This window comes from Rattus rattus, chromosome 13 (assembly GCF_011064425.1).
Source record: "Rattus rattus isolate New Zealand chromosome 13, Rrattus_CSIRO_v1, whole genome shotgun sequence".
Lineage (NCBI taxonomy): Eukaryota > Metazoa > Chordata > Mammalia > Rodentia > Muridae > Rattus > Rattus rattus.
This window is the reverse complement of record NC_046166.1, coordinates 70017752-70031370: the sequence shown is the minus strand read 5'-3', so window position 1 is coordinate 70031370 and position 13619 is coordinate 70017752. Positions and strand designations below refer to the sequence as shown.

At 52.7% G+C, this 13619-nt stretch overlaps 1 protein-coding gene across 1 annotated transcript in view; it reads right to left on the bottom strand.

Annotated features, from left to right (window-relative positions):
- The window catches only part of Rasa3 (RAS p21 protein activator 3), a 116428-nt gene extending 107683 nt beyond the window's left edge, over positions 1-8745 (bottom strand). The window contains exon 1 of the mRNA XM_032918738.1: positions 8533-8745. Coding sequence (XP_032774629.1) covers positions 8533-8587 — 55 coding nt within the window. The 5' untranslated portion in view covers positions 8588-8745. The remainder of the gene's footprint in view (positions 1-8532) is intronic.
- Positions 8746-13619: the final 4874 nt, after the last annotated feature.

Here is a 13619-nt window from a genome sequence, read left to right as displayed (position 1 = left end):
AGAGTGAACGTCGCTCCTCCTAGGAATGGGTAAGAGGGGAAGATCAAGCACCCTGGAAGCCAGGGCTTCTTAGCGGTCACGTTTCGTGATGCTGGTCTGAGCTTTCCACCAGACAAGATGTTGCCCAGCCAGGGTAGGGTTTGCAAACGGCCATCCCAGACACCGACCCCTCAGCTCTCTCTGCTTCATGCCTTCTGCCAACACCAATGCTGGTCACGGTGAAGACTATGCTCCACAGACTAGTCCCAGGATGGCTGCTTCTAATAGGTGCTGAGAAGGGAGAGCATTGCTGGGAGGCTATCCACTCCCAATTGGGAGACAAGCCCACGAGGGCCAGTCCTTGCCAATCATGAAGACTCCCAGGCACTGTAGAAGCATATGCTTACCATGGAACAACTTAGCCGGAGACTACCTGGCCTCTCTGAGCCTTAGATAAAACGTGAGAAGCACCTTTTGGGACCATAACCACCCTCCACATGGATCTGTGTGTCCTCAGCTCCTCGAAGCGCTAAGAGAAGTGGCTGCCACTGGGGCACCATCATGGTGGGCCGGGCATCAAAGCAAACCCCAAGAGTTGACTTGGCAAGAGAAGGAGGGCCTTAATATGAACCCCCTTTCAGATATGAAAGTGAATTCTTTCCTTAACAAGAACACAAAGAGAATACTGACTAACAGTCTCCAACCATAAGAGGAGCTTCACTGTTGTGGGATCATCCCAAGAGAGACCGACAGGGAGGGACAACCCCAGGAAACATGATATAGTACACGATGGCCCATAGACAACTTCCGCTGCCCCTCAGTGAATGCTCCATGATATTCCACCCTTTCAACTAGCTAAGTTTCCAGTCTGTCCATTCGATTGCTGGCTATGGCGGTGGGCAGAGAGCCCCTCTGTAGGTAATCACCGTCTTGTCAGGGCAAGGGCATTTCAGTTGTGCAGATGTCTCCTCTTCTGCACCAGCACAGCCTGCTACCCTGACAGGCACCTACAGAAGGCCAGCCGTGACCCATGAGGTCCCTCCCAGCCCAACACAATAACCGTGCATCACTCACCGTGTACCTTCCATGAGCCAGCCAGCGCCTACAAGTCATAGATACGTCTGGGTTTTGACACAACCTACCTACATGGGCTTTCTGCCCACAGGGAGGCCCCATCTACTCACCACGTTAGAAACTCCAGGCAACTCATCTGTGCCCAATGTTGTATGCACTACCAGTCAATACCTCACACCATCAGAGGCAGGGAGGGACACTGGGACCCATGGATGCATGGTATCCTCTCTTCAAGGGCAAGGGCAAAGTCATCTCTCTTCTCACTGCTACCCCTACCTGCTAATCAGAAGTCCAGCCCTCTCTTATTTAAGCACTGCTTGGGCCGAACTCTAATTTGCTACAAATTAACAGAGCCAACAGCTTCAACTTATTCAGGAAACGCTGCCTCTGTTCATGATGCTCCGGTCCCTGGTATATCTGCCCTCACCAAGCTGGGTTCAGAGAAGGATCAGACTCCACTCAGATAAATAAATGTCACTTCATCTAAAACTGCAGAGTTATCAAGAACCAGCCGCTACCCTATCTTGAGGTTCTGGTTCCAAGAATGGAGCCATCACTTCCTCTCTTCATTGGCCGTCTGGGGCTCTGGTCCTAAAACTCAGTCAGCCCATATCCAAGGTCATTCAGCCACCTGGACCCTCAAAGGCCATTTGCAGAAGTCCTTTTTTTGTTTGTTTTTTTTGTTTTGTTTTGTTTTGGTTTTTTTGCATTCCACAAACAAAACTATCAGCTTCCACCTCACTGGTGGCCACCTGGGAAATGGAGTACGTCCATCTTGCTAAATATTTTCACACTCACACTTCAACGTCACTTGCCCTCAGCCAGCTGCAGCGAACTCCTCCGTGTGTGTACGCATGTGCAGCTTATGTATTCAGATACACAATCGGTCTCGGGGAATCAAATCAAAATACTTTCTGCCTTTCAGGTAACGAGTGCCATGGGACATCATGGGGCTACTGTGTGTCACCTCAGACTGTCCCCCTTACTCAGCCTTTCAACTCCTCGAAGATCAAGTCCTGCACCTACTGGTCAGTGAGTGTCAGAGCTGGTCAGCCTTCACTGAAGTCGGCTTAGCCCTGATAGCTACAGCATGGACCGGTGCCCCTGTCACCCCCTCAACACCAGCTGCCTCCTCCCTCCAAAGCTCCTCCTTAGCCCTCCACTAGCCGTCAATCAAAACTAAGACCGGAGTGGAAAGTAAGTAGCCTTGTGAACACTGACAGAGGTGACACAGACTGGCTCGCTCTCTCGCTCGCGCTCTCTCTCTCTCTCTCTCTCTCTCTCTCTCTCTCTCTCTCTCTCCTCTTTCTTTCTCTTTCTCTCTCTCTTCCTTCATGGACATCCATGTCATGAGGCTGTGAGAATTTATTATTAACAAGACACACTCAGAGGTTTGGTGCACCTGCAGCTATTCCAGAGAACCTGAGATCAGTTTCCAGCACTGCTGAACAGTTCACAACTGCCAGCAATGCCAACTCTAGGGAATCCAATACCCTCTTCTGGCCTCTGCAGGTATGGTGTGCATGTACACACACACACACACACACACACACACACACACACACACACACACACACACACGTAAAAAAAGAAATCTTTAAAATGAACGAGACAAAGGGGCACTAAACCCTCACTTGAAATCTGCGTCCTCTGCCCACCATAGTCAACACCCCGGCAGGGAACAGCCTGGAACAGCAGGATGAATCGGTCCAACCTGAGCTCCCCTAGCTTTCACAGGTACAGCCCAGATCTGCACATTAGTCCCAGGCAGTTAAAAATACCACAGGCAGCTGAGCTGAGCTCGGTTAATGGAATACCCAAGTTAATTTTAGCATGAGAGAGCTCAAGAGAATCTAAAGTCTCTCATGCCAAGGACCACATTTGGCCCACGTGGCATCTTCTTAAAGCCAGATCCAGAAAATACTGTACACACAAAGGCTACGGTCATGACTCACAAAACACCTCTTCTCTCGGAACCTAGCCTTGGCCAGCCATGACAACTATGTTAGCCCCATAAAGCACAACTGCCCCCTGCAGGTCCATGGCCTGCTGTGACCCACAGCAGACCTGGTGTCAACATACTGTGGCCAATGGAGATGACAACTTTGCTCAATGGGCTAACTGGAGCCCTGAGCTGCCAACCCTTAATCTAGGGCTTTGGCACCTGCTGCCTCCTCATGGCTGACCAGCCAGGCATACCCCTGTGGCTCCCATCTTTCACGTCTACACATTCTCATTTCACTGGCTCCTCCTGCTTCTGGTTAGATTTTTGTTGTCAGCAAAAAGGCAAGGGTGAGCACTGAGGAAGAGCACAGACAGACAGCACTGAGGGAGAGCACTGGGGGAGAGCACTGACAGACAGCACTAAGGGAGAGCACTGAGGAAGGGCACTGGGGGAGAGCACAGAGGGAGAGCACTGAGGGAGAGCATTGAGGGAGGGCACTGAGGGAAAACACTGACAGACAGCACTGAGGAAGGGCACTGGGGGAGAGCACAGAGGGAGAGCACTGAGGGAGAGCATTGAGGGAGGGCACTGAGGGAAAACACTGACAGACAGCACTGAGGAAGGGCACTGGGGGAGAGCACAGAGGGAGAGCATTGAGGGAGGGCACTGAGGGGCACTGAGAGCACTGAGGGAGAGAACTGAGGCACAGAGGGAGAGCACTGAGGGAGAGCATTGAGGGAAAGTACTGACAGACAGCACTGAGGGAGACCACTGAGGGAGGGCACTGAGGGAGAGCACTGACAGACAACACTGAGGGAGAGCACTGAGGAAGGGCACTGGGGGAGAGCACAGAGGGACAGCATTGAGGGAGGGCACTGAGGGAAAACACTGACAGACAGCACTGAGGAAGGGCACTGGGGGAGAGCACAGAGGGAGAGCATTGAGGGAGAGCACTGAGGGAGGGCACTGAGGGAAAACACTGAGGGAGAGCATTGAGGGAGGGCACTGAGGGACACTGACAGACAGCACTGCACTGGGGGAGAGCACAGAGGGAGAGCACTGAGGGAGAGCATTGAGGGAGGGCACTGAGGGAAAACACTGACAGACAGCACTGAGGGAGGGCACTGGGGAGAGCACAGGGGGAGAGCACTGAGGGAGAGCATTGAGGGAGGGCACTGAGGGAAAACACTGACAGACAGCACTGAGGAAGGGCACTGGGGGAGAGCACAGAGGGAGAGCACTGAGGGAGAGCATTGAGGGAGGGCACTGAGGGAAAACACTGACAGACAGCACTGAGGAAGGGCACTGGGGGAGAGCACAGAGGGAGAGCACTGAGGGAGAGCATTGAGGGAAAGTACTGACAGACAGCACTGAGGGAGACCACTGAGGGAGGGCACTGAGGGAGAGCACTGACAGCACTGAGGGAGAGCACTGAGGAAGGGCACTGAGGGAGAGCACTGAGGGAGAGCACTGAGGGAGAGCACTGAGGGAGGGCACTGGGGGAGAGCACAGAGGGAGAGCATTGAGGGAGGGCACTGAGGGAAAACACTGACAGACAGCACTGAGGAAGGGCACTGGGGGAGAGCACAGAGGGAGAGCACTGAGGGAGAGCACTGAGGGAAAGCACTGAGAGACAGCACTGAGGAAGGGCACTGGGGGAGAGCACAGAGGGACCGGGGGAGAGCACTGAGGGAGAGCATTGAGGGAGGGCACTGAGGGAAAACACTGACAGACAGCACTGAGGAAGGGCACTGGGGGAGAGCACAGAGGGAGAGCACTGAGGGAGAGCATTGAGGGAAAGTACTGACAGACAGCACTGAGGGAGACCACTGAGGGAGGGCACTGAGGGAGAGCACTGACAGACAACACTGAGGGAAAGCACTGGGGGAGAGCACTGGCAGACACACTGACAGAGGGCATTGAGGGAGAGCACTGAGGGAAAACACTGAAAGACAGCACTGAGGGAGAACACTGAGGGAGAGCACTGAGGGAGGGCAATGGGGGAAAGCACTGAGAGAGGGCACTGAGGGCAGGAAACCAGCCCTGGTCCACAGCAACCCAGCCCTGCTCAATGGGAGGAGCTACCATTTATGTGCCCTGCTTGCCCCTGTCTCCACAACCACACTCTAACTTTAGGGCCAGAACACAGAGCCTCAGTGAGGACGCAGAGAGGCTGCTGTGCTGTTCGGGCAGAAAGATTGGAGTCACCAAGAGTCCAGGGGGAAAGCAGCAAACAGAGCCCGGCTTCCTGGGGGCTCAGGAAGCTCACTAGAGACCTCGACAGAAAGAAAATGAACAAAGCCACTTGTAACAGTGCAAGAGAACATTTCTGGCCTGGGAATTCAAAGCCAGAATTTTAAATTTTTATTTATTACCTGACAGATGATAATTAGCTCTATGCATCAACATTTTTTTTTATCAAGGGAGCACTTTTAAAAAACAAATAATAAATATTGTGAGAAAGGAAAACATGACTGGGAAGTAAAGCTATATTGCAACCCTAGGGAACACCAGGCCCAAAATAGCATTGCTGGGCAGATGAGCCCTGGCCACAGCTATTTGCCCAATCACAGGCAAGCGCTGGCTCTAGAGAGTTGGGCTACACACTTCCTCAATACAGCGGCCTCAAGGAAGCGTGGGTCAGTCCCATGTGATGGCTGAAGACGGTTTAACAAAGCAGTAATTGTTACCAAAGACACTTAGCGATTCTCACCGCACGGAAGAACACATCTAAATAACCACGCAAATTTCAAACGGAGAAGCAGCGGTCTCTTCAAGACAAGACTGGAGACGCTTTATTCGTGTTACTGTTAAGATACTTTACTTTTATGTGTCTTTGTCTTCTGTGTGAGCAGGATGTAGATGGGATGAGAAAGAGGAAGGAGAACAGAGAGATTTCGTTTCTGGTGAAACCAAGTACTATCTTACATTCTACAGCCAAGAAGTAGAGGGCAGCCTCGTAACATCAGCCCCTTCCCTACGCTCCACACCACAGCAGTGGTAATGGTGTTTATCTTATGTATGATTTTAGGGGCAATTGTCTCTCTTCCCTTCTTGGGAACTTCACTGGGTCGGGGGAGGGGGGGAGGGTGCTGACTAGGACAGATGACAGCCTTGTGTATTCCCACCGGATGCAGCCCCCACTTCGGACTCTTGCTTTATTCAGATGGGGAAATGGCTGTGACAAGAAAGAGGTTCATCTAGGTCACCCTGGAAGTCACCAGAAGGCTTGCTGGAAGCCAGCATGCCTGGAGACAAGGCTCAGAGGAGTGACTCTGGTGTGTGTGTGTTGGGGGGGGAGATGGGGGGCGGGGCGCAGAGACAGAGACAAAAACAGAGATGGAGAATCAGGGGGAGAAAGGGTCAAATACTTCTGTCTTCAAGTCAACAACAGTGTCACAACTAGTGACACTCTGGCAGATGCAAATCATAGAGTGATAAGACCACAAACCAGAAATGGAAAGGAAAGCCCAAGAGGTCCCGCCTCCATTGCTAGACTTTAAATAAGGCACACCGGGAGCCCGACCACCTAATCCACCTGGCTAGGAGTCCTGTTCTTCTGATGGGATTTCCCTGGGGACTCCAGTGATATCAGACAAGCAGGGCAGCCAAGAAACACCGAACCCAAACCAGTTGTTTCCTGAGCTCCAAAAAGCCAACCCAACACACATCTGTGCTCGGACACAGAAGGCAGGCTCTATATGCAGAGCTATGCTCCCTGCATATTCCATCCAGAGAGCAACGGCCATCCCTCTTGAGCAGCCCTGCAGGTAAGGGCCTCTGAGAAAAATGATGAGGAAAGATAAGACAAGGAACACTTAGAGAGGCAGTGGGAGCTTGGACATCTCTACCCAACCTCACTCACTGCCACCACCCTGTACATCTGAGAGCTGCCCAGGCCCCTATTCAGTCAGAGGCAATGAAGGCTCCAATCATACCGTTATTCAACGGAGCAATGGAAGAGGGACCTTAGGACTTGTCCCTTCTGCCGGTCCTCTAGTGAGGACCCTAATCCGGCAGACAGATTAGACTGTTGTCTTGGACACTTTGCTTTCCTCCTGTCTTACTATGATATTCCAGAAAAGAAATCCTCTTTGTTTGACTGGAACTAAAACCCTTCCCATGTGCACAGCAGCCGATGCTAGGACTGAGGCAAGCACACTGTACTGAGAGGGAACGTCTCGGACCCTTGTTACCAACTGACCTGATTCTCCCCAACAGGGTTCCACAACCTCCCCAGTCCCTGAGCAAAAGGGCACAGCACCCCTGGAGCCTGGTGGACTCACTTGGTCAGAGGCTCTGGCTGAAGGAAACTGAAGCCAGCCACTCTCACACAAGTGGTCTTTGCCCGCAGAGGACAGAAAGCAGCCTCTTTCCTCAGATGGGAACTGACAGCAATTCCAGGCATAAAAGCCAGAGAAATCCCTCCCATGCCCTCTGCTCCAGCCCAAACACCACATGCTATCCGCAGCGCTTCTGAACCAAAGATCAAACTGTCTCGGCGATGATTCAAAAGCAAAATAAAGCGGACAGGAAGCAACACGCTGATTGCGAGTAGCTGGCATTCTTCAGACAGCATCGAATGTCATCAACAACTGACACTGGGCTGTGACTGTTGCCACCCACTAGGGGCCTTTTCACATGGGAACAGGCCAGTAATGTGGGGCGCAGTTCAGAGGGGAAAGACTACAGGGACAGTGCACTAGGACCCAGAATTCCTTCCAAGAAAATTGGCCCCTGCCCAGTGCGTTAATGGCTTGATGTGTAACGGTCACTTCAGAAAACCACTGTAAGGAAGTAGACTCACACATCACTCACAAGATTAAAAAAAACAAAAAACAAAAAACTAACAACTGGGAAAGACGAAATCTCCAGGTTAAAAAAAAAAATCAGGAAGTCCTCTCTAGATCACTTCAGTTCCACTTCACTCCCTGCCCCCAGCATTGCTGCTGAAGTCCCGACCAGCCTAGCGCAGCCTGAATGCCAGGCCTGCGGGCCACAGCTCCCACGGCCAGTTCTCAATGAAAGGAGGGGGAGGTGCTGGTGGCTCCATCACCACGCCTGCAGCGCGCAGACACACACACACACACACACACACACACACACACACACACACACACACACACGAGTCGCGCGCGTGCACGGCCTCGAAACCTGCAGCACCGCGCAGCAAAAAGGGTGAAGGGGCGCCCCCTCCTTGGGAAAGAAGTTCCTGCGCACGACTGCGAAGGGGACACCGGGAGACTGACATCAGTAGACCCGATCCCTCAAGTGGGAGCACCCAGACGGATTCGCGCGTGCTCGTGCATGTAAACTCAGGCGCCCGAGATCCGGAGCGGTGCTGCAGGCTCACACGCAGACAACCACGCGTGCTCGCGCATACAAACAGACGCCCCCTGATGCAGGTCCCACCTCCCCCGCAGTGCCACGGAGAACCGGGCAGTCTGGGCGGGGAAACACGAGGAGCCGGTCCAGCCCGGCCGGATACTAGGAGCAGGGGTCTGGGGAGTTGCCCACGCCACCACGGTCCTCACCAATCTTGATCCTCACGCTCTGGAAGACCCGCAGTCCCTCTTCCTCCACCGCCATGCTGCTTGTCGACCTCGCCAACGCGCGAGGGCCCGGCGGCGCGGCTGCAGAAGGGGGGACAAGACAGGGAAAGGAGCCGGCAGACGGAGCCGAGCGGCGGATGCCCCCGGAGCACCGCGCGCTACGGTCCGCGCTCTGCCCGGGTGCACCGCCTCGCGCCCTTCCATTGGCAGAGCTCGGGGGCGGGGCTGTGGGTGCCTTCCTCCGCCAGAGCCCCAATCTTCATTGGCTAAGGCTCTGCATGGGGTGGGGTAGTACGACTCCGCCCACTGTCAAACACTGCATCCCATTGGTCGGGTCTGTAAGGGGCGGAGTCGGACTCTAAGGCGGGATCGGAAGGGACTTGACTTGGAGTGCCCCCGAAGCGGTCCCTGTTCAAGGCCCCCGCTGGTCTGGTCTCTCTAGACCTGGGACAAAATAAAACCATGAGTATTGATCTGTGTTTTAACTGCCAGGTCCCGTGAGTCCGACTCGCACTTAAATTTTAAAAAGCTATATTCAAGCAAAAGGTATGAAAGGAAAAGATTTCCTCTGGTCCCAGCTTCGGCAACTGAGAAAAGTGACACCTGCCGATCGCTCAGGAAAAATCAGAAGGTGATGCTCAGTCAAAGTGAGGTTCAAGTGACCCTGTGCCCAGCAGGCAGTCCCTGCTTGCCCTGTGGTGTACTTGAGCAATCTCGACGCGACCCTTGAATTTAGCATTCCAGGACCATCAAACCTGGTGCTTACTGGCAATTTGATTGGTGTGTGGAGAGAATACAGTGCTTTTGGGAGATCTGAAAACCGAAATGGCATCGGCTGTGGAGTCGGGAGGCTAGATCATTGATACACCGTCTGAAAGGAAGGTGTAAACACAAAAGCTCCTTGGTGCTATCTGGTATCTCTCTCACCAGCAACCAGAGAACAGAAATACAGTGAATAGGTCAGCGTGCCCAGAAAGGTGCTGGAATTCCAGAGGCGCTGAATTGGAACCCTCCAGAAGCTGCTGTGTCATAGTCAGGCTCTGTCTGGGAAGAAAGGGAGCCCCTCTAGGTTAACATATCAAAAAGCCTGAATTGCTGGCTCAGGAATTCAGCTCAGTGGTAGAGAACTTGGGTAGCAGGCACATGGCTGGACAGGTATGGAGTAGGGGGGCAGATGATACAAAATGACCAAAAGACTGCTTTAGCCAGACTGCTGTCTTGAGATAAAGCTCCACGAGCAAAACCAACTTGGAAACAAACAAACAAAAAAAATGAATAAAAAGCCAGGAGGTCGTGGCATACACCTTTGTTCCCAGTGTAGGAGGCAGAGGCAGGCAGATCTCTGGGTTCAAGATCAGCCAGATCTACAGAGTAAGTTCCAAGACAGCCAGAAGTACACAGAAAACCCCTGTAGTAAACACACACACACACACACACACACACACACAGACACACACACACACACACACACAAAGACTTGGGGAGGAATTGGTTTATTTTCATTGGAGTTCATCATCAAGTCAGGGCAGGAACCTGGAGCGAGAACTGAAGCAGAAGCCACTGAGGAGTGCTGCTTACTGCCTTGTTTGTCTATTGGCTTGAGCAGCCTTCTTCCTCACCCAACTCAAGACCACCTGACCAAGACTGGCACTTCGCACAGTAAGCTGGGTCTTCCCATGTCAACCACCAGCGTCCTACGACCAGGAAATGCCCTACAGACTTTTCTACAGGAAATGTAATAGAACATTTGAGAACTTTCTCAATTGAGTTTCCTCTTCCCAGATAACCCTAGTTTGTGTCAAACTCACACGCATGCATACACTCGCGCGCACACACAAAACAAGGGGGGAGGGGAAGCCAAGAAAAACCTGAATTCCAGACTCCTCTGAATCAGTGGTCTCATTTCTCTGAATAAAACAGAGGGCTCTGTGCCTGAAACCTTGAGACCTCTATAGAATCCCACATAGCTGTTTGGACTTACTGGTCCCTTCCCTTGACCACATCAGCACTGCTTACCGCATGAGCACTGCTGCCTGGAGCCGGGCATGAATGAAGGAGACAGGTGACCAGCAGACCTTCCAAGCCACTGAGTATGAGCTTCCAGAGGTAAGGCGAGACAGATCTAGATCTGAAGGACATGGAGCAGAGCAACTTGTTGAAATTTCTTTGACATCTACAGGAGGACCCAGCGCCCTAGCAAATACCCCGTGATCCTGGGACAGCCTGTTTTGAAGCTTTTAAAGATCGTAACACCACATTCAGTGAAGTAAAGCTGCCAAGCTGTCACAGCAGACAGCAGACAAGAGTGCTGAATCCTCAGAGAAGTGGGGAAGGCACACTCTGAGGCCGGGCTGGCCTCAAGTCACAAGAGTAAAGGCACACTTGTGAGACGCTCGGGGACAGACGTCCATAGAAGGACTAGACCAGGTAGGACCGGGCTGCTGCAGTGTTGGGCCTGACAGTGGCGAGGACGGGGGCAGAAACGGAACAAGGGGCTGACAGAGAAAAGCTAACCATCGGCACCAAGGAGGTCATAGTAGCATCATGACCACCAGGGCGGGAGAATCGGGAGAGACAAGACACTCCGGGGAGAAGACTGACTCTGGCTTAATTAATGAAACCGAAAGGAATCAAACAAAGTGAGCAGCATTCACACCTACAGCCTGCTAACTCAGAGGAGGCTGAATTCTGAGGCTCACACCTGCCAGGTGCCAGCTCCACACAGGTGCTAGAATGCTCAAGGCACCCCGAGGGCCTGCAGCTGCTGAGCGGAGGGTTTCCCTTCCATCTTCCCAGGACGGCTAGGGCTTGCAGACCCAAGGTCATTCTGCTTCGGTGCAACACGGACTTGTAAAGCTAAGAACGCCAATGGAGCCCTGTGTAGGACCGGCTCACAGCAGACCACCTGCATACTGAGCTTCGTGGAGGCACCACTGTGCTGAATGTGGAGTCTGGGTAGGCAAATTTAGTAAAAGTCCGAACACCCGTACGAGCCCCTTAGCATGTAGGCTAAGCACTATCCCTGTTGGAAAAGGCAATCAAGGTAAATGCTAATAACACATCCCAGACACCTGTGCTGCCCTGGAGACGCGAGGGCTCGGTGTGGTTCTATAGACATGTTCCTGAAGAGTCAGATAGATTTTTGAAGGGGAATAAATCCCCTCAAAGCCACTAGTCACCTTGCTGCAGCTCTGGTGCCAAGACAGATCCGCCCGGGCCTGCCAGGAGCTGCCCTCCAAGTGTCCCTTCTCCTCCTGCTATGGAGGGAATTGTAGCTAGTCCGCAGCCTCCTGGAATAGCTTGTCCCTACACAGTCGCAGCCCTTTTCTGCACTCCCTCAGCCTAACTCAGGAGCTGACGCTGTGGTTAGCAAAAAGGTTGACAGGTAGGGAAGAAAGAAGCAGGCTCCGCTGAGGCGTGCTTAGAAGTGTTCAGAAGCAAGTTAGCAGAGTTGCTGAAGCTTCCAGGTTTACAAAGTCCTTGGGGACATCAGGAAACCCCCCATAAACAAGGATGGACAGTGTTCATTCCCCACTCTCTTGAGGCCAGCAGGTTCATTGTGAAACTGGAGTCACGTCTGTGGCCCATCCCTAGAAGGCTGAATTTCAAGGTAGACACAGAAGAGAGTCCTGTAGTTTAGCCCACATGGCAGATAACCGTGCTGTCTGATACACACTACCCTCAAGACTCAGGGAGAGAACACCTTGGTTGTCTGTGGATGAGAAATCCAAGCTGCGGCTCAGGTGGAGAAGCAGAGACGGTCCCCGGGGTTCTGAAGGGAACAGCCATAGGAAAGATGCATGATACTGGGCAAACAGCCGCTCAATACAGCTCAGCCCCAGGAGAGCCATGTAGCCATAAGGCCACCACTCAGCCACCACAAGCCGAGGTGTACGATACCCACCACGGGTGCCAGGCAGGCCCGGCTGCAGTCCATCCTAGGCTGCAGACAGCCCTGAGCAAGGCTGGGGCACAAGCATCTATGTCAGCTGATGACACCAGGATGTATACCATGTTGGACGGGATCTTGGTCTGTTCCTACCGGAACCTGAGGCTTCCACCACCTAGGCATCCCAGTAACAGGGTGCTTGTGTCTTGGGGTCCTATTCCTGGATGGCTCTACCAATATGGCCCCTTGTTTTCACTCTCCTTACCACGTGACAGAACTGAGGGGAAAGCCTTGTGCCACATACATATGTCACAAGACTCTCTGGAGAACCCCAGAATGGTCACCAAGGAGAGAGCAGGAGTATGTAGCTCCCAAGGCTGCCCTGCTCACTATCTGTCCTGCTTAACCAGACACACAAGTCTGTCAGACACAGGGTAGACACCCTTCCCTTGTGAAGCACAGGTGCCTATGTGAGGGTATCTTAGGTTTCTCCACCAAAGAACTGTGTGGATCTTGGTGTTGAGTAACACTTTCCTCCAAGATTGAAACATTCTTATCTTGCAGGGAAGCCCCTTAAACAGAAGGTAAACAACTCAAAATAGCTTCAGGAAAACCCTGAAACCCACCACTAGGCCCCTCCCTGACAGAGTAAACAATAAAACCTGAGAGGAACTCTCAGAGCTAAGCTGGGGGGTGGGGGTGGGGATATGGGGTGTAAGGGGGAAGACGGGACTCTTGACCAGACCAGCTCCTGGAAGAAGCAGAAACCAGCTGACCTGCCTAGAGGAGGTGTAGACCAGACAGAGTCTGGAAAGAACACTCTCCAACCTACTGAGCTGCCTGCAGGCTGTGCAGTGTGCTCCAGGTTCCCAGATTTATGAGCTGTCACCATAGCTGGGGTAGACCTTGGTGATGCAACTGTCTTTGAGTCATTTCTGCTTCTATAACCCCTCACCCGTACCCCTGTAAGTAACCCCAATAAAACTCAAAATTCACCAAGTTGAACTTTGGTGGTAACAGTACTTTAGTCTGTTGTAGGCTCCCTACCTTTGGTAAGTAGGAGTGTGCATGCATGCATGTGTGTGTGTGTGTGTGTGTGTGTGTGTGTGTGTGTGTGTGTGTGTGTGTGTGGCGTTTGGCATCTCCCAGACAAGTTTTGTCACACCACATTGGCCTCCCA